Source organism: Microtus oregoni, unplaced genomic scaffold (genome assembly GCF_018167655.1).
Source record: "Microtus oregoni isolate MIOR12 unplaced genomic scaffold, Mior012 000000F_ref0000247, whole genome shotgun sequence".
NCBI classification, from domain to species: Eukaryota; Metazoa; Chordata; class Mammalia; order Rodentia; family Cricetidae; genus Microtus; species Microtus oregoni.
The window spans coordinates 43,987,251-44,007,666 of NW_024543059.1; the positions used below are offsets into that span (position 1 = coordinate 43,987,251).

General features: G+C 50.3%; 2 protein-coding genes across 3 annotated transcripts; both read left to right on the plus strand.

Moving 5' to 3' along the window:
• The first annotated feature begins 294 nt into the window (after positions 1 to 294).
• Dhdh (dihydrodiol dehydrogenase) lies at positions 295 to 11,290 on the plus strand. The gene is made up of 7 exons (XM_041653345.1): positions 295 to 469; positions 968 to 1,079; positions 1,938 to 2,101; positions 5,857 to 6,109; positions 7,864 to 7,988; positions 10,108 to 10,255; positions 10,476 to 11,290. The coding sequence occupies exons 1-7, from the start codon at positions 380 to 382 to the stop codon at positions 10,580 to 10,582; spliced, it is 999 nt and encodes a 332-aa protein (XP_041509279.1). The 5' UTR covers positions 295 to 379; the 3' UTR covers positions 10,583 to 11,290.
• A 3,515-nt stretch (positions 11,291 to 14,805) lies between these two features.
• On the plus strand, positions 14,806 to 20,393 carry Bax (BCL2 associated X, apoptosis regulator). 2 transcript variants are annotated; one of them, XM_041654476.1, is made up of 6 exons: positions 14,811 to 14,919; positions 15,375 to 15,426; positions 15,525 to 15,671; positions 16,228 to 16,363; positions 18,496 to 18,600; positions 20,118 to 20,393. In XM_041654476.1, exons 1-6 carry the CDS (start codon positions 14,886 to 14,888, stop codon positions 20,220 to 20,222), a joined length of 579 nt encoding a protein of 192 aa, XP_041510410.1. In that variant the 5' UTR covers positions 14,811 to 14,885; the 3' UTR covers positions 20,223 to 20,393. The 2 variants fall into 2 exon arrangements, with proteins under 2 accessions (XP_041510415.1, XP_041510410.1); XM_041654481.1 differs by lacking the exon at positions 15,375 to 15,426 and having other exon boundaries at positions 14,806 to 14,920; positions 15,524 to 15,671.
• The last annotated feature ends 23 nt before the right edge of the window (positions 20,394 to 20,416 follow it).

Consider the following 20,416-nt stretch of genomic DNA (forward strand, 5'->3'; position numbering starts at 1 on the left):
CAGCCTGGGCTATATTGTGAATTCCAGGCCAGCAACAAAGTATGGCACTATCAAAAGGGGGGGTGGGGGTGGGGACAGCACACTAGCATTGGAGAAATGCTTCTCTCTCTCTCTCTCTCTCTTTCTCTCTCTCTCTCTCTCTCTCTCTCACACACACACACACACACACACACACACACACACACACACACACACACACACACACACGACTCTAGAGTATCTAGAGGTCAAGGTCTCAACCAAATCAGAAAGCAACGGACTTTGGAGCCAGCGGCGTACGGTTCCATTGGCCCCGCCTCCAGCCTGCTCTTCTTGATAGCCGCCAGGGCCAGCTCCTCGCAGGCCATAGATTCTAGACCGGCAGTAGAGAGCGGAGAGGATGGCGCTGCGCTGGGGCATCGTGTCAGCTGGCTTAATCGCCAGCGACTTTACGACCGTGCTGAGCTCACTGCCTCCCTCGGAGCACCAGGTGCAGCTCCCTAGGGAGACCCTGGGGCTGAGGAAGAGGGGAGCCTCGGGTCTAAGAAGGTCCCTATCCCACGACTGAGACAGGAGGCGACCCTGAGAGGAGAAGGGAACGCTGAGGCCTTCTGACCTCAGCCAGGAGACTTTTTCACAGCGCACTCCTCCTCACCCCAGGCTCCTAACCTGAGGCGCTTGAGAGGGTGACGGAAGGGGAGCTTAGCTACCCGGAGAGAAGCTATTGTGCAGTCAGGGACTGGGCCTTGGCTCATGGGGACCTCACTTCCCTTTATATTTAGGGTCTTGCCGTGTACCCGGGATGGTCTTGTCCCATTATGTAACCTAGGCTAGCCTGAGCACGTCTGGCTTTCCCACCCCGCCCCCACTTTCTCCTCCTCCCAAACAGGAGGCTGTCCTCTCCCTATCTCAGCCTCTCCCATCCTCGGTCTCTCCTCTACTTTACCTCCTACAACGGCCCCACTTCACCCTTTGAATCCCACACCAGGTGGTGGCAGTGGCTGCGAGGGACCTGAACAGGGCAAAGGAGTTTGCCCAGAAATACAACATCCCCAAGGCTTATGGCTCCTACGAGGAGTTAGCAAAGGACCCAAACGTGGGTGAGTGGCCTGGACAGTGGAGGTGGGGGCAGAGCTGGGCACAGCCTCTGGCCTGTGCTGTGGCAAATGTGCACCTGATACCGGGCTGTGGCGGTGCAGTTCATTAATCCCGGCCCAACTGACCGCGGTGGGGTGGGCGGCGCTTTGGAAAGGCTTGGGTTCAGCTGGGGTAGGAAGCAGCAGAGTTAGTAGGCATGCCCTGGCCAAAGACCTGCTCAAACAGTACCTAGATGCCAGGCTGCTGAAGCTGAGGCCAAGTTTCTCAGGAGGCTAGAGAATCTGTTAAGAATGTGTTCATTTCACAGCCCTGGGGATGGACTCTCACAACTTAGGTTCCTCAGAGCTGTATCCCGACAGCAGAGGCTGTAGATTAGGCTTGGGTCAAACTCACAGAGCTCTGCCTGCCTTGGTTTCCACTTTCATTCTTTCTCTCTGTCTGTCTGTCTGTCTGTCTGTCTGTCTTTCTAGATTTATTTATTATGTATACCACGTTCTGACTGCATGCCAAAAGAGGGAATCAGATCCCATTCCGTTAGAGATGGTTGTGAGCCACCACATGGTTACCAGAAATTGAACTCTGGAAGAGCAACCAGTGCTCTTAACCTCTGAGCCATCTCTCCAGCCCCGATTTCTGGTTTCTAAGTGTTGGGACTAAAGACCTGACTCCTTAGAGTTTTGAGACAAACCTCACTATGTAGCCCAGACCCGTCTCAAATCAGTTATCCTCCTACCTCAGCCTCCCAAAAGCTTGGTAGTCTCTTTTCAACAAGAGGATTAGTTGAACACTTAGTCCCTGGACGTTGGCGGACAGGCCTCTTTGTGGGCAGTGCTCACCCACTCTCCTTCCTTCTGCTGCAGAGGTGGTCTACGTCGGCACCCAGCACCCCCAGCACAAGGCAGTGGTACTTCTCTGCCTGGCAGCGGGCAAGGCCGTCTTGTGCGAGAAACCCATGGGTGTGAATGCAGCCGAAGTTCGGGAGATGGTGGCAGAGGCCCGTTCTCGGGGCATCTTCCTTATGGAGGTAAGCCTGGAGGACACTCTGACATCCAGACAGCCCAGCTGCCAGGACTAAACACAGTTGCCCAAGCTTGCACACAGTCAAAATGCCAAAGGATCAGAATCTCACTGAGGCCAGGATACAACTGAATCTAGCCTCTGTTGAAGGCACAAACCCAAGTTCACTGTTCCCCACTTGAAAAGAGCAATGAGGGAAAGTATTTATTCTGAAAGTAAGAAAACCAAGGAAGACAGAGGCCATTTTGCTTAAGGGCTTGCTGGCGTGAGACTTACCTAAGGAGTTGTGGGGAGGTGTGGCAGGCAGACCAACAGCTCAGGAGAGGTCCACAGCGTGCAGGAGCTTCCCAGAGGCACGGACTGCTGTTATCTGCGGTCAATGCCTCTCTGTGAACTCGAGGAAGCCACGGATAAGAACAGTGACTCAGCCTTTGTAGATTCTCCCAGAAAAAGTTACCTGCTGGCCCTGGCGCACAAACAGTTTCTTTCTCAGGCAGAACAGGAGACCACAAAGAGATACTTTTCCAGAGAGCCATCCCCAGCGGGGTGGGGGGGTGGGAGGTGACCTTCAAGGCCCTGCAGTTTTGAACACATTTTGTGGCTCCAGGCAGAGATATCACCTATTGCAAAGCTAGTGGGTGACTAAAAAATTGCCACCAAACTGTATGACTTCCAAAATTAAAGATTTGGAAAAAAACATTTTAGTGCTGGAGAGATGGCTCAGTGGTTACGAGCACTGACTGCTCTTCCAGAGGACTTGGGTTCAATTCCCAGCACTCACATGGAGGCTCACAACTGTCTGTAACTCCAAGATCTAACACCCTCATACAGACTAACATGCAGGCAGAACACCAGTGCACACAAAATAAAAGTAAATAAATTATATAAAAGAAGCTTTTTACTATCCATTTTATTTAATATGCCAAGTGTATACTTGGTGCTCGCAGGGATTAGAAGACAGTATCAGGACTCCAAAGCTACAGAGAAACCCTATCTCAAAAAATAAAAATAACTTGGGAGGCAGAAACAGGTGGATCTCTGTGAGTATGAGGCCAGCCTAGTCTATAAGAGCTAGTCCCAGGACCAGGACAGGCACCAAAGATACAGAGAAACCTTGTTTCCAATAAAATAAAATAAAATAAAACAATTAGGGGCTGGAGAGATGGCTCAGAGGTTAAGAGCATTGCCTGCTCTTCCAAGGGTCCTGAGTTCAATTCCCAGCAACCACATGGTGGCTCACAACCATCTGTAATGGGGTCTTCTGGCGTGCAGGCATACACACTGACAGAATATTGTATACATAATAAATAAATAAATATTTAAAAAAAATAAATAAATAAAACAATTAATTAAAAAAATTGGGGTGGGGGCTGGAGAGATGGCTCAGAGGTTAAGAGCATTGCCTGCTCTTCCAAAGGTCCTGAGTTCAACTCCCAACAACCACATGGTGGCTCACAACCATCTGTAATGGGGTCTGGTGCTCTCTTCTGGCCTGTAGGCATACACGCAGATAGAATTTTTTTGTTTTGTTTTGGTTTTGTTTTGTTTTTCGAGACAGGGTTTCTCTGTGGCTTTGGAGCCTGTCCTGGAACTAGCTCTGTTACCAGGCTGGGCTCGAACTCACAGAGATCCTCCTGCCTCTGCCTCCCGAGTGCTGGGATTAAAGGCGTGCGCCACCACCGCCCGGCTGCAACAAGTGCTTTTAACTACTGAGCCATCCCTCCAGACCCTAAAATGAGTGACTGTTTCTATAGTCAACCAAGAAGAGATCAGGTATTTGATCCCAGCACTCAGGAGGCAGAGGCAGGTGGTTCTCTGTGAGTTCAAGTCCAGCCTGGTCTACAGAGGGAGTTCCAGACAGCTAGAGCTGCACAGTGACACCTTGTCTCAAAAAGCAAGAAGGAAGGAAGCCATTAAGTGATGCTGAAGAGAGGCTGGGGATGTGGCTCTGTGGACAGAGTGCTTGCCTGCACGCAGGAGGCCCTGGGGATGTGGCTCCGTGGACAGAGTGCTTGCCTGCATGCAGGAGGCCCTGGGGATGTGGCTCCGTGGACAGAGTGCTTGCCTGCATGCAGGAGGCCTTGGGCTCTATCCTCAGCACCATGCGAATAGGCAATAAGGTGGTGACTCACTTCTGTCGACTCGGCACTGGGCAGGAGGCAGAGGCAGGGGGAGTAAAAATTCAAGGCTTCCCAGCCTAGTGGTGAACTCTTTTATTATTTATTTATTTATTTATTTATTTATTTTGGTTTTTCAAGACCTGGTTTCTCTGTGTAACAGAACAATTTTGTTTGTTTATTTGGTTTTTTGAGACAGGGTTTCTCTGTGTAACAGCCCCGGCTGTCTTGGAACTAGCTCTAGACCAGGCTGGCCTTGAACTCAAAGAGATCTTCCTCCTGAGTGCTGGAATTGAAGGCGGGAGCCACCACTGCCCAGCCCATCTTAGCACTGGGATCTTTGTGAGTTCCAAGCCAGCTAGGGTTGCCAGACTGTATCTCAAAAAAAAAAAAAAAGAAGAAGAAGAAGAAGAAAGAAAAAAAAATGAAAGGAAGGAAAGAAAGGAGGAAGGAGGGTGGGTTTGCAGTTGGAATGGAAGAAATGGCTCAGAAGCGAGAACACTGGCTGTTCTTTGAGAGGACCAGAGTTCAGGTCTGATCAAAGGCATTGGATTGTTTGCAGTTGGGATTTGCCGCCCTCTGCTGACCTTTGTGGGCACCTGCATGAATGTGTGCCATACAGACTCACAAACTTTATTTTTTTTTTTAACATTTTATTTTTTATTTATTTATTTAACTTTATTATGTTCGTTGGTGTGAAGGTGTCAGATCTCGTGGAACTACATTTTCAGACAGTTGTGAGCTGCCATGTGGGTGCTGGGAATCGAACCCGGGTCCTCTGGAAGAGCAGTCAGTGCTCTCAACCGCTGAGCCATCTCACCAGCCCCCACAAACTTTATTAAACAGTGCTTCTCCCTAGCTTTTGGTTCCTGTCCTGGAACTAGCTCTTCTAGACCAGGTTGGCCTCGAACTCACAAACAGTGCGAGGTTCCTTTAATCCCAGCACTCTGGAGGCAGAGGCAGGCGGATCTCTGTGAGTTCGAGGCCAACCTGGTCTAGAAGAGCTAGTTCCAGGACAGGAACCAAAAGCTAGGGAGAAACCCTGTCTCGAAAATCCAAAAAAAAAAAAAAAAAAAAAAAAAAAAAGAGAGTAGGGAGAGGGTTGGAGGGGGGGGGGACACAGAGAAACCCCCCTCCCGCCCCGCCCCCTTGCCTCCTGAGGGCTGGGATTAAAGGTGTGCACCACCCTGCCCACCAATACAAAGTTTTTTAAAGGGCTAGAGATGTTATCTCAGTGGCTAGACCATTTGATTTGTTCCCTAACCCAAGGCTCTGGATTCATGCCCACTTGCCCAAGGCATGGTAATTTAGCCTACAGTGGACTTTCCTCACAGGCCAGTCTGATCCAGCTGGTTCCTCAATTGAGACTCTACTTAATGAATTCAAAGCCAGCCTGAGCTACATGATACCCTATCTAAGAAAATAAACATGTTTATGGGACAGAGATTAGTTAGAAAAGGTAACTGGGAAGGTGGCCAGGTGTGGAAGGTCAAGGCTGGACCTTACATCAGCGTGTAAGGGCTGTGGGAGGTTAGAGGTGTGTTTTGGGTTTTGGGTAGGGATTAGGATCCCTAGGAAGATGTGACTGATTACCTCCTGAGTTCTGAAGCCTCCTTATCCCTGGGCTCCCCTCTCTGGTTTGCAGGCCATCTGGAGCCGGTTTTTTCCTGCTATGGAGGCTCTGCGGGAAGTTTTGGCCCAAGGAACTGTCGGGGACCTACGAGTGGCCAGGGCAGAATTTGGGGCAGAATTGAGCCATTTACCCCGATCCACAGACTGGAGCCAGGCCGGCGGCAGCCTGCTGGACCTAGGCATCTACTGTGTGCAGTTCCTCTCTACGGTCTTTGGTGCGCAGAAGCCCGAGAAAGTTTCAGCCGTGGGAAGGATCCATGAAACAGGTACTGCGCACCCTCGGCTAGATGGTGGTAGGAGGCGTTCTCGCTCAGTTCTCGAGAACTGAGCCCCGCTTCCCCCCAGAAAAATCAAATTAGACAGCTGGAGGGACTTCCTTGAGCGACGCCTCTCCTAGCCACGCACTACACACAGAAAGAACTACCATTCCCAGAACTGCCAGTGGCACATGTATACATATTACACCATGGCTTTCTGGGAAATGTAGTTCAAAGAATTAGTGCACCCTCAGAAAGGTCGGTAAGGCCCAATGTCTCCTTCAAAACCTGACTCCCAACCCCATCCTCCACACCTTTACCCTTTTACACATGTCAGCTCTCCACTGGTCACGCACTGACACTCTGTCACGTGATCTGAGACTGGATTGCTCTATTTTAATTTGACTGGTCAAATATTAATGATGTTAATATTAATGTCATGGGAGTTGATGAAGAGACTGTTTGTTTTGTTTATCAAGACAGGGTTTCTCTGTAGCTTTGGAGTCTATCACGGAATTCACTCTGTAGACCAGGCTGGCCTCAAACTCAGATCCGCCTGCCTCTGCCTTCCGAGATTTGGGATTAAAGACATGGGCCAACACCACCCGGCAGGATTTTTTTAAAGGTTATTTTAATTTGTATGTATGTATGTATGTATGTGTGTGTGTCAGCATGAACATATGCTATGTGACCTCAGAGGTCAGAAGAAGGAATTGGATTTCCTGAAACTGGAGTTTCAGGCAGCTATGAGCTGCCATAGGGTCCTGGGAACTAACCCACTTACTCTGGAAGAGCAGCAAGGTCTCCTACACACTGAGGTAAAATTCAGATGCCATACAATTGTTCGTTCAAAGTACATTATTATTAATTCAGGGCATTGTAGTTCAAGCCTGTAATCCCAGCCCTTGAAAGACAGAGGCAGGAAGAGTTCATGAGTCCAAAGCCAGCCTGGATTATACAGTGAAGCCTTATTTGATAAAAACAAAACAGGGTGGGGGAGCTGGAGAGCTCTGGCTGTCTTCCTAGAGGTCCTGAGTTCAATTCCCAGCAACCACATGGTGGCTCACAACCGTCTATAATGAGGTCTGGTGCCCTCTTCTGGCATGGAGGTATAAACGCAGACAGAACACTTCATTATGCATAATAAACAAACAAACAGGATAACAGGGACCAGGTGAGACCTTGGAAGCCTCAAGGCCAGAGTTTGATCCCCAGAATTTTCTGGACTCTTCTCACTTGTACAGGTGTGCTTTGGCACACTTCTAATAAGTTAGACACCTGGTGGTGTGTGGCTGTAATCCCGCCTCCTTAGGGAGTGGAGACAGGAGGATCTGGGTAGGTTATTATCTAATCCCTAAGAAGGCTAGCTTGAGCCCGAACTCCAGAAAATTCTGTCACAAACTAATAAAGAAAACCCAGCAAAAGTAACAAAAACGAGACTAAAGAAAACAACAAAAAACAGGCCAAGTGTCTGGGCCAGGGACTGGAGAGATAGCTCAGAGGTTAAAAGCGCTGGCAGTTTTTCCAGATGACCCAGAGGATCCAGGTTCAATTCCCAGCACCCACATAGTAGTTCACAACTGTCTGTAACTCCAGTGCCTGGGAATCTGACACCCTCACACAGACACACATGCAGGACAAACACCAATGCATTTAAAATGAAAATAAATCATAATTTTTAAAAAAAGTGTCTGGGCCACGGCTGGAGCCGGTGCAGTCTGTCCTGTGCCCCTGCCCTGTGCTGACCTGCGCTTTCTTTACAGGTGTGGACGACACCGTTAGTGTGCTACTTCAGTACCCAGGAGGGGTCCACGGCAGCTTCACCTGTAGCATCACCTCCAACCTCTCCAACACAGCATATGTGATTGGCACCAAGGGCATGGCCCAGGTGAGCCACACATGTCTCGGAAGGCTGTGCAGCAGCCTTGCGGGGGGGGGGGGGGGAGGCTAAAGCTGAAGTAACCACTATTTACCCTGCTTCTGAGACATTCAGACTCCTCAACAGCCAAGCCAAGGGATGCGGTTTTGGCCTTAAGGTTATAGTCCCCTATTCTGAGGCCTTTGGTTTTTGGTGCCTACCTTCCCAACTCTGAACACATGCTCTTCCACCAAGTGACTCTCCAGCCCTGAGTTCTTTCCAGCTGTATTTGTTACTTTCCCTAATCCTGTGACCAATGTCTGACAGAAGCATTTTAAGTGAGGGAATGGTTCATTTTGGCCCAGGCTTGCCCATCATGACGGAGGCTGAACAGCTGTGATTTGTAGCGATGGCAGGCTTTACACACAGCTTGCTCTCCATGCCGGTGAGGAAGCCGGGAACTCAGGTGAGCACCAAGAGTGGACATAACCCTCCAGGCCCACACTCCAGCCACCTACTTCTGCTGTGAACCATTCAGGGTCTAAACATCATGCTAGCCGGGCTTAGGGCTTTCCAGTTGTCTCCAGACAATCTGTGTCTTACCAGCAGCCAGATTTTCTTGGATTCTGGGAATGCTGTTGCTAGACAGAAATCCGATTTTTTGGCCTGAAAATGTGGCTCAGTGGAAGACATGGCTAGCGTGTATGGTACCCTGCAGTTGACACCTAGCTGCCAAAGGAAGGAGATCCTGTTGGGCCTGGGGTGCAGGAGGCACCACAGTTCCAAGCCATTCTGGGCTACAGAGGGATTTCAAGGACAGTTTGGACTACTTAGCAAGACCTTCAAAAATAAAAAGGAGAAAGAATCTAGAGAGAGAGATCTAGCCTTGCCTAGAATCCTCCAGTGAGGGCTGTGTGCACGGCTCAGCAGAGAGCACACTTTTAGCGTGCAGCTGAGTATGTTTGATCCCTAACACGTCAATGAAAAAGATGAAAAAGGGAGAAGAAATCATATATCCAGCAAGTCAAGCTATAGAATAATTTCAGCCCTTTCCTGCATTTTGTAGGACTTCTACCGTCCTTCCCTTGTGTCCCAGCTGCCATCCACTGGTTCCATTCTGTCCTACAGGTGGGCAGAGGACTAGTTTAGCATTCAGGTCTACTAGGTAAGAAGGAAGGTTGTCAGCGCCCTGCTTTGTGTGGGTCCTTGGAAGAACAAGGGTCATTCTAGGGAATCGGGCTTAGCAAAAGCAGGGTCCCCGCTTCCCGTGAACTGGGAACTGACTGCTCCTTGCTCTACGAAAGCCTTTATATTGTTACAGGATATACATCTTTTCAGAGTTTCTCTGTGTTATAGCTGTCCTGGAACTCACTTTGTAGGTCAGGCTGGCCTTGAATGCAAAGAGATCCACCTGCCTCTGCCTCCTCCTAAGTGCTGGGATTAAAGGTGTGCGCCACCACCACCTGGCAGGATTTATAAGCAAGCAATTTCCACATACCCAACTCTTATCTGAAGTTGTTTGAAGGAACTGTTTGTCTGAGAGGTTCTCAGCCTTGAGACTTCTTGGTTTGCCTAGTCCTCCCATTACTAAGAAGCAAACATTTAAAGGAAAGGTAACAATCACTGAAGGAAGTTCAAAGGCTAGATGCTAACACTTGGGAATTCAAGCTAGAGGCAATGTCTCTGTGGGATCTCTTCTACAGAAGGGGTTGTAAGGTGGCACACACTTCTAATACCAGGCAAAAGAATCAGAAGTTCAAGGGCAACATCAGCTTCACTGGGAGTTGGGATCCAGCCTGGGCCTCATGAGCCCTCGTCTCCAAGAGTGATGATGCCCTCCTGCAGTGTGGTCCTGAGCCTTCGTTACTGGACTGGAGGAGGAGCTGGTCCTCAAGTCTAAGCTGGTTTTGATTCCAGGAGACAACAGACAGGGTCTTAGTATGACAGGATCATTGCCAAGGATCAAACTCATCAACCCCAATCCCGGCAGAAGGCAAACTTGAACCTCACAAGTCGAATGGGGATAAAACCTTAGCTCTCAGGTGCCAGAGCTCCTCCCCTGGCCCTCTGGGCATGCTTTCCGGAGTGGAGTCTGCAGCTCTGCTGGTAAGGGCTGAGTGGTAGTGTAGGCATTGTTATCTTCCTCCAGATTTGCAAAACGTGGTGCCCAACGGAGCTGGTAGTGAATGGTGAGCGTAAAGAGTTCCCTCCGCCTGCCCTTGGGAAAAACTACAATTTTTTAAACGGATCATGCATGAGTTATGAAGCAAACCACGTCCGCGAGTGCCTGCGTAAAGGTAAGGAGTGAAGGACTACAATCAGTCTAAGCAGAATATTGTGCTCCCTCCTACCCTGAAGCCCAAGCAGGTAATTTGGAACTACATTTCCCAGGATGCTGAGGGACATCCACCTGCTCAAATCACCTCGCCTATTCCATAAGAACTTCTGGGAATTGTAGTTTTCTTGGTGTCCAGTGTGTGGGTTTTGGACGAGGCTTCCTGTGCTCTTTCCTCCCAGGACTTAAGGAAAGTCCCGTCGTTCCTCTGGCAGAGAGTGAGCTCTTGGCTGAAATTCTTGAGGAGGCGAGGAAGGCCATTGGAGTCACCTTCCCTCAGGACAAATGATGGTGCAACTCCTGGGTTGGACACGACAAGCAATAATTTTTCCTACTTGGGACACTCTAGCTTGACCCTCATTGCTTTGGAGTTATTTTTGCAAAACAGCCCGAGCTTTCCCATTGGAGAAAGCCCTTTCTGAGCTATTGAGAATCACCGTCCTCTTGATGTTCTTCCTGCACATTCTGGCATCACCTGTCCTCACACTCACTAGGATGCAGCTCTGGGAAGTGTGAGTTGATGCAGATGTCTTTCTGTGTGCTGTAGAATATGTTCTGCTCTCATTGGTTGATAAATAAAGCTGCTTTGGCCTATGGGAAGTCAGGATAGAGCCAGGTGAGAAATCCAAGCACAGATACAGGAGAAAAAGGGCAGACTCGAGAGATGCCATCCAGCTGCCCAAGGAACAACATGCCAGCAGATCAGTAATGCCACAGCCACGAGGCAATAGTCAGATTAATAGAAATGGGTTAATTTAAATGTAAGAGCTAGGGGCTGGAGAGATGGCTCAGTGGTTAAGAGTACTGACTGCTCTACCAGAGGATCCGGGTTCAATTTCCAGCACCCACATGGCAGCTTACAACTGTCTGAAGATGCAGTTGCAGAGGATCTGACACCTTCATACCAATGCAAATGAAATAAAGTTAAATAAACCATAAAAAAATAAATGTAAGAGCTAGTTATAAACCTGAGCCATAGGCCAAACATTTAAATTAATATAAGCCTCTGAGTGGTTATTTGGGAACTGGTGGGCGGGAGAGAAACTTCCGGTTATAATGATTGAAAGTGTTTTCTGATCCAAGGGTATCTTGGGGATCTGGAGCCAAAGAATCCCACAGTCACACAAGAGGTTTTATTGGGGAGAAACCCAGAATGGCAGCAACCCCAGAACAGAGACAGCAGAGACAGCAGCGGGCTGGGCGGAGGGGCAGGCTTTTTTTTTTTTGTAAAGATTTATTATGTATACAGTATTTTGTCTGCATGTATGCATGCAGGCCAGAAAAGGTCACCAGATCTCATTACAGATGGTTGTGAGCCACCATGTGGTAGCTGGGAATTGAACTCAGGACCTTTGGAAGAGCAGGCAGTGCTCTTAACCACTGAGCCATCTCTCCAGCCCCAGGTGCAGGCTTTTTTTTTTTGGTTTTTCGAGACAGGGTTTCTCTGTGGTTTTGGTGCCTGTCCTGGAACTAGCTCTTGTAGACCAGGCTGGCCTCGAACTCACAGAGATCCGCCTGCCTCTGCCTCCCGAGTGCTGGGATTAAAGGCGTGCGCCACCGCCGCCCGGCTCCAGGTGCAGGCTTTTATAGGGTCTGTTATGCATGCACAGTGAGCCACACAAAGTACCGAGCAGTCAGAAATATGATTAGGACATTAACCCTGGGTCATGGGGGTGGGGACAGGCCAGGGCAGGATGATCCTCCACTGGCCTGTTACCCTACAAAGAGAAACCCAAAATAACCTCGAAGGAATGCGGAATACCCGGTGGCTAGGATTGCCAGGTAACCCTGCTATGCTTGCTCTGACTGTATCAATCCCTCTTCCTTTCCTTTTAGGGACTGATTGAGAGTGGGTGTGGCAGCAGGGTGTAAGGGGAGGCAAAAGCTGGTAGATCTCTATGAGTTTGAGACCAGCCTGGTCTACACAGCAAGTTTTAGGTCATCCAGTTCCAATGTGAGCCCTTAGAGAGGGATTGGTTGGGGGGTTCAGGAGGCGGGGAGGGGGGTACGATGACAGAGACCCTGGAGCTGGAGAAATGACTCAGGAGTTAATAGTCCTTGTTGGTCTTGATTCAGGTCACAAAGTGGTTCACAACTGTCTTTAACCCCAGTTCAAGAGAATCCGATGCCCTCTGACCTCCGTGAGCAACCAGGCACACCGGGTACACATCCGTGTGCTGGCCATAAGTCTCACACCCTGGGTCAAAGGGCTGAGGTGCTCCCAGCATCCCTCAGTCCCTACCTGTTGGTGGTGGGGCATGGCTGGCACACCCTGCCCTCTACCCTGAACCCTCCAGCCCAGGAGCTCCCCAGAAGCTCTGCCCTGTGTAATCCAGACATTTGGGTTCCTACCATTTTGTACCTTTGCCTCCTTGGCTGTTGGGGCTCAGTTCCCTTCCCTCCTCTTCTCTCCTCATAATCGCGGTCAGTACCGTCTTGTCAATGCTGGACTTTCCCAGAAGTCTCTGCTTCTACTTACACCCTACCTTTTAGTTACAATAAACTTTCTTCTCCACCATACTTATAAGGAGTCATGTCCTTTCTTTATTATTATTTTTTTTCATTTACTCATACGTATAAAATAAAATAGATACATTTTTTAAAAATTCAGCCAGAGTGGGGGGTGGTGGTGGTGTATACCTTTCATCCAGCACTCAGGAGGCAGAGGCAGGTGGATCCCTGTGAGTTCAGGGCCAGTCTGGTCTACAAAAGCTAGTTCCAGGACAGGCTCCAAAGCTACAGAGAAACCTGGTCTCAAAACAAACAAACAAACAAGAAAAAGAAGTATGGATTTAGGATACATTGTGTGACTCACTAGGCTCCCACGCCGAATTTTGTTGTTATTTAATTTTTTCTGTTTTTCTTGTTGTTCTTTTAAATTTTGTTTTGTTTTGTGGGGGTCGAAGGGGCAGAGAGTGGATGTGAGAGGGTGAGACATGAATAGAATCAGGGTGCAGGATGTGAAATTCACAAAGGATCGATAAAAAGTTAAAAGAAAAAGAAACAATGAGAAAAAAACCCTGGGGCTAGGAGGGCTTTTTCAACAGAGGACTAAAGCCAGTCTTGACACCTAGATGAGTCTACCTTCCCCCAGGGCCCCTGCCACCCTAAGAAGGCTAATAAATTCCTCCTAGTATATTACAGAGTTTGTCCTTGCCTGTTGCTACTTCATATTCTGAAGGTTTTCTTTCTCTCACTCATTTTTTCCCTTTTCTGTTTATTTATTTGTTTACTTATTTTTTGTTTTGTTTTGTTTTTGGTTTTTCGAGACAGGGTTTCTCTGTGGCTTTGGAGCCTGTCCTGGAACTAGCTCTGTAGACCAGGCTGGTCTCGAACTCACAGAGATCCGTCTGCCTCTGCCGTGCGCCACCATAGCCCGGCTTATTTACTTATTTTTTGTTCATTTGTTTTTATTTGAGAAAGGGTTTCTTGTGCAGCCCTGGCTATCCTGGAACCTTGGTTTGAGACCAGGGTGCCCAGTGCTGGGATTAAACGGATGCTCCACCATTGCCCGGCCCTTCTTTCCTTTTGAGACAAAGTCTGTTTTGGCCATGCAGGCTGATTTGAGATTCATAGCAATTCTACATAGAGCTTCCACGTTCTGGGATTACAGGGATGGGCGCATACTAGGGTCTGTCCCATCCCCTTCCTTTCTCTGTTTGTCTTGAGGGAGGATCTCACTACTGAGCTTTAACTGGCCTGCCACTCCCTAAGTAGACCAGAGAGATCTCAAATTCAGAGAGCTCTGCTTGCCTCTGGATCTGGAAGCTGGCATTAAAGACGTAGTAGACCAGACTGATCTCAGATTCACAGAGATCTGCTTGCCTCTGGGTCTGGAAGCTGGCATTAAAGACGTAGTAGACCAGACTGATCTACAGTTCATGGAGGTCTGCTGGCCTCTGGGCCTGGAAGCTGACATTAAAGACTCTGCGTACTGCCTGATTTTGATTTTTCAATTCTTAGTAATGCAGCCTGGACTCAAACTGTACAGTCCAGGCTTGCCTCAAATTCTTTGGCAATCTTCCTGCTTCACTGTCTTCAGGGCTGACCTCGCCCCTGTTGGCTATCAGCCTTGATCTGGTTTTGTTTGTTTATTTTCTCCAGATGGGGGTCTGGTTACAGTCCTGGCTGGCTTTGAGTTTGAGGCGATACTCCCTCCTGCCTCCCAGTGCTGGGAGACAAAGTGATTATGCCTGGTCTCGGTTTTTGTTTTTGAGACGAGGCTTTGTTGCTTATCCTAGACAGGCTTTGAACTCGAGGTAATCTTACTTCAGCCTCTCTAGTGCTCTCTGCCACAAAGCTATGGCAAAAGGAATAATGGGTACTGGTCTGGCTTCAGGCAGAAACGCGCTTGCAGACCCGGTACTGTGGCCCAAACCTGTAATCCCAGAAGGCGGAAGCCCTATGCAGATGTGTCGCATTCTAGCGACAGAGGCCCCGCCCCGGCAGACCGGGCAGTCACGTGACCTGCCATGCGGGGCGGAGGCCATGTTGCGGGGCACCCACGTGAGGGGCGCACGTCCGCGAGCGGTCACGTGACCGGGGCGCGCTGTAGCCGCCCGGGGCGCACCCGGCGAAAGACAGCGGCGGTGATGGACGGGTCGGGGGAGCAGCTCGGAGGCGGCGGTGAGGAGGGAGGCGGAGGACGAGTCCCGGACGAGGGACCCCGGGACCCCGTCGGCTCTGGGCTCGGGTGGGAGTCCGCTGGGGCGCGCGGATCCATCCCGCCGGGCGCATCCGCACCCCGACAGCGGACATCCGCGTGCGCGCCCCTGGGCAGGCCCGGGCTTGTCGCTGGCGCCACTTCCTGCTGGTCGCCCGGGCTGGGCCGGGTCCCAGCGCCGCCCCTCGGGCGGGGGGTCTGTTTGCTTTTGGTGCCCGGTTCTCCGTGCTCGGAGGAGCTGGGATGCAGGCCGGGTCCCGCCCCCTGTCCATCAGGAGCAGTCGCCCTGCTTTCCATGTTGCCTTTCACTACTAGGGTACCCAGCACTGTCTCTCTTCAGGGTTATGAGCCTCCCCAGCCCCCTGACTCTTCCCGGGACCTAGGAGTCCAGGCACCCCTTTCCTCCTCTCTCCACCAGGGCCCACCAGCTCTGAGCAGATCATGAAGACGGGGGCCTTTTTGCTACAGGGGTGAGTGTGAGTGAGGCCCTGTTGTGGTGGGGTTGGCTTCGGGAGCAACACGCGGTTCTCACTCTGCGCCTTCCTCACCCACTTCCATTCACATCTAGTTTCATCCAGGACCGAGCTGGGAGGATGGCCGGGGAGACGCCTGAGCTGACCTTGGAGCAGCCACCGCAGGATGCGTCCACCAAGAAACTGGGCGAGTGTCTCAGGCGAATTGGAGATGAACTGGACAACAACATGGAACTGCAGAGGTGTGGTTCCTGCAACCTGGGGTCCATCCGGGGATTTATGCCCCCTCGAGAACTGGGCACTGTGTACTTTGGTCCTCCCACCACTCACCTCAGATACTCTGCGCTAGGGATACTCTACATGGTAGGCCACCCTGGAGTCACAGTGGTGGGTTCTGGGTAGGTGCTGTACTATACTGAGCCATGCCCACAGCCCTCTCATTCGTGGGCGCTGCATGAATAGTTACCTTAAAGCCAGGTCTCCAGCCCCTGGCTGGTAGACGCTTGCAGGTGCTCTACCACAGAGCTGTGCCTCTGACACCTCCCATGAGTCTTAGGCAGGGGCTGAGCCACTTCGTCCCACTTGGAGCCCCTGGAGGTAGGTGTTCTGCCGCCCTCCACTTGTAGGTACTAGGAGTGCACTTCTGCTGTCACTTTCTCCCCAGGACCTTGGAACTTTGCTTTCTTAGGTGCCTCGCCTCCTTCCCAGAGCAGGCTCTGGCCTTTGTCCTAGCATGGGGAGGCTGTGGGAACTCCTGATGGGTCTGCCCACCTTGCTCAGCACTGCTCTGTCCTGTAGGATGATTGCTGACGTCGATACAGACTCCCCCCGAGAGGTCTTCTTCCGTGTGGCAGCTGACATGTTTGCCGATGGCAACTTCAATTGGGGCCGGGTTGTTGCCCTCTTCTACTTTGCCAGCAAACTGGTGCTCAAGGTGAGCAGCCACAGGGTCGCGGGGCCAGGGGCGCACCCTCAGGTCTGTGGTGGCCCGGGTGGTGAGGTCCAGGGACAGGAGAAAAATGGCTGTGTATTTATCCCCTCAACAAATGGGTTGGGCCTAATGTATGATGGCCCAACCCCAGCACCTAGTCTCTGCCCCAACAAAGCAACTAGCCCTTCCTGATGGAGCTCTGCTTGGTTGTTGTGATGTTGAAGTAAGGTGGATGGATCAGAGAGGTCTAGAAAGATTTCTCAGGATAGGTGGTACCTTAAAACTGGCGTGGTGGTTTATGCTTCTAATTTCAGTACTCATGAGACTGATGTAGGAATATCAAAGTTTAAGGTTAACTATAGCTAAATACTGAGTTTCAGACTATTCTGGCTACCTAAAACCTAGGTGGTTTTTGTTTGTTTGGTTTGGTTGTTTTTTTTTTTTGTTGTTGTTGTTTTTTTTTTTGTTTTTCGAGACAGGGTTTCTCTGTGGTTTTGGAGCCTGTCCTGGAACTAGCTCTTGTAGACCAGGCTGGTCTCGAACTCACAGAGATCCGCCTGCCTCTGCCTCCTGAGTGCTGGGATTAAAGGCGTGTGCCACCACTGCCCGGCTTTAAAAGCTAGTTTACAAAAACAAAACAAACCCGAGAAATGGGCATGACAAATGGGGTGTGTGGCTGAGTAGGGAAGCCTTAGGTTCGATCTCCCATCACCCTACACAAACATAAAAAGGGGGCTGGGACCATGGCTCAGTTGATAGAGTGTTTGATTAGCGTATACACTATCCCTGGGTTTAGTACCACATAAACCAGGTGTGTTTGGTGCATTCCTCCAGTTCCACCACTTGGGGAATTGGAGGTAGGCGATCAGGAGTTCAAGGTTATCTTCACAGAGAACATTTGAGATCAGGCTGTGGTAGGGTATGTTAGGGCAAGAGTAGGGAGATTACTGTGACCATCGTCCATGCCACCCCCCATCTCCTTGATGTGGTTTCCTGCTTGGGCTGATGGGACTTAAGTATTGGAGGCAGGAGGATAGTGGTCTGAACAATCGTCCACCTTGGACCCCAAAATGCATTGTTTCAATCAAGAGAGCAAGTCCTGAGTCGGCTGGAGGTGGTCTTACCTGTCTAGAAAACGTCTCTAGAAGGTGGCTCAGGACCTGAGCTTTGAGGGGTGAGGATTGCTGGTTAAAGCTTATTCTGTCAAGTCAGCCTGCATCAGAGTGATAGACATGAAGAGGTGTGTTGCCTGTGCTGGTGGTGTGTGTATATTGTCCCAGCTATACTGTAACAAGAGAATCACCTTAGTCCAGAAGTTCAAGATTGGCTTGGGCAGTGTTAGGAAACTCATAACAGCAAAACTGGGAAGAGTTCTTCCCATGGTCCTGCTGAGCTTTCAGAGCTTTCCAGATTGCCGTTGTTGTTCCCAGGTCTTGGAGTCCTCAACATCCTTATCCTTCCAAAAGAACTAGGTATCTGGGCCACGAGTAGTAGTACACACCTTTAATCCCAGCACTCAGGACAGCTGTATCTCTTTCTTTTTTTATTTATTATGTATATAATATTCTGACTGTGTGTATGTCTGCAGGCCTGAAGAGGGCACCAGACCCCACTACAGATGGTTGTGAGCCACCATGTGGTTGCCGATAATTGAACTCAGGACCTTTCTTTGGAAGAGCAGACAATGCTCTTAACCACTGAGCCATTTCTCCAGCCCCAGCTGTATCTCTTTACGAGAGTTCAGGACAGCCAGGGCTACATAGAGAAACCCTGTCTCACAAAAACAAAACAAAAAAACACCACCACCTAGGTGTCTGGGCCCTGAAAGCCAGCTCAAACATTCTGCACTCCCAGCTCTTCCCGGATGGAACCAGGCACACACGCTAGGCTGTTGCTCTACTGTTGAGCCTTCCCCCTGCCCTGCCTTTGAGTGTTGGGCTAGAGGGCACTGAGGAGTCAGGTTCCTGAGCAGGTGGCTTTTCCTAGATAGTAGTTGATGGAGCTGACTCAAGCAGGTGGGGGTGGGAGGAGCCACTGCTTATAGAGGCCAAGGAGTGATAGAAAGGCTTGAGACCTCCTTCTCCAGCAGTGTGGGCACAGGACTCACCCCAGTGTAACCTCCCCACTCCCCGCAGGCCCTGTGCACCAAAGTGCCCGAGCTCATCAGAACCATTATGGGCTGGACACTGGACTTCCTCCGAGAGCGACTGCTTGTCTGGATCCAAGACCAGGGCGGCTGGGTGAGACTCCTCAGTCCTTGCCACACTTTAGAGCAGTGGTTCTCCACCTTCCTAATGCTACAGCCCTGTCGTACAGTTCCCCATGCTGCAGTCACCCCAACCATAGAATCACAATGTAAATATCTGATATGCAGGATAGCTTTATATGTCATGACCCACAGATTGAGAACCACTTACATAGAACCAAGGCCCACCACAGAGGTGCCCCAGTCTGTCAGACATTATCTAAGATACTTGTACTTGTATCTCCCAGCTTGGTGCATCTGGTACCCGCTGACTTCTGTGAGCTGAGATGGCTTTCCCTTCAGAATCTCTCCAGTACACTGGTGATCCTCTGATCCCAGCTTGATCTTCCCTTTGATTTTTTTGAGATTGTCTCATTACCTCACTCCGGCCTCAGACTACTCTAGCTGAAGACTCCCTTGAATTTCTCAGCACCCTGCTTCCCTCCCTCGTGCCAGTTTGTGAGGTGCTGGGGAGGCCCCAGGCCCCGAGCACTCTGCCAGCCGAGCTGTGGCCTCTGTCCTCTTTCTTTGGAGACAGGGTCATGCTGTGGCTCAGGGATGGTCTGGAAGTTACTGTGTAACCAACACTGGTCCAAACGTGATCCTCCACTCAGTGCTGGCGTGGGCCACCACTTCCAAAGTCGAATTTTGTTTTTGTTTTCCTGTTTTGGGATTGTGTGTAGGGGGAGTATATTTTATTTACCGTTTACGTTTATTTTGATGTGTGTGTGTGCTTGTAAGCACGTGTGTGGAAGTCAGGATAGTTTGCAGTGGTCTGCTCTCTCTGACCCTGTTGGTTCTGGAGATGGAATTTACGTTGATAAAGGCCTGGCAACAATCACGTTTCCCATAGCTCGCTGGCCCTATGGTGCTTTTGGTTTTTTGAGACTGGGTTTCTCTGTGTAGCCCTAGCTGTCCTGGAACTCACTCTGTAAAACATGCTGACCTTGAACTCAGGGATCCAGCTGCTTCTGCCTCTAGAGTTTTGGTTTTTTATTTTTGAGACAGGGTCCCTCTGTGTAACAAACAGTCTTGGCTATCCTGGACCTCACTCTGTAGACCAGGCTGGCCTCAAACTCAGAGAGCCACTTGCCTCTGTGCCTCCCGAGTGTTGGCTGGGGTTAAAGGCATGTGCCAGCACCCAGCCTCTTGTTTTTTGAGTGAAGGTTTCAACAAATTTCCCAGGTTGACATTAAACTTCTAACCCTGCTGCCTCAGGGTCCTGAGTGTTGGGGCTAGGTCCCCTTAGAATTCCCTGGGGTTCCCTTAGAATGCCTCAGGGTCCTGAGTGTTGGGGCTAGGATTCTAGTCCTGGGGTCCCCTTAGAATGCCTCGGGCGGGGTCCTGAGTGTTGGGGCTAGGATTCTAGTCCTGGGGTCCCCTTAGAATGCCTCAGGGTCCTGAGTGTTGGGACTAGGATTCTAGTCCTGGGGTCCCCTTAGAATTCCCACATGTGAGCTCCCTGCTCCCACTCCCCCTTGGTGTTGAAGTAACAAATGTCTCTGTTCCCAGGATGGCCTCCTCTCGTACTTCGGGACCCCCACATGGCAGACAGTGACCATCTTTGTGGCTGGAGTCCTCACTGCCTCACTTACGATCTGGAAGAAGATGGGCTGAGGCCACCTGCTGCCTTGGACTGTGTCTTTTCTTCATAAATTATGGCATTTTTCTGGGGTGAATGGGGACAGGGGACAGGCATTTTTCTTACTTTTGTAATTATTGGGAAGGGTGGGAATGGTGGCCTGGGGGAGGGGACAATAAACCTCAGGTCCACTTTGGATTGTATGGTCCAGTGTCCACCCAGCTGGTGT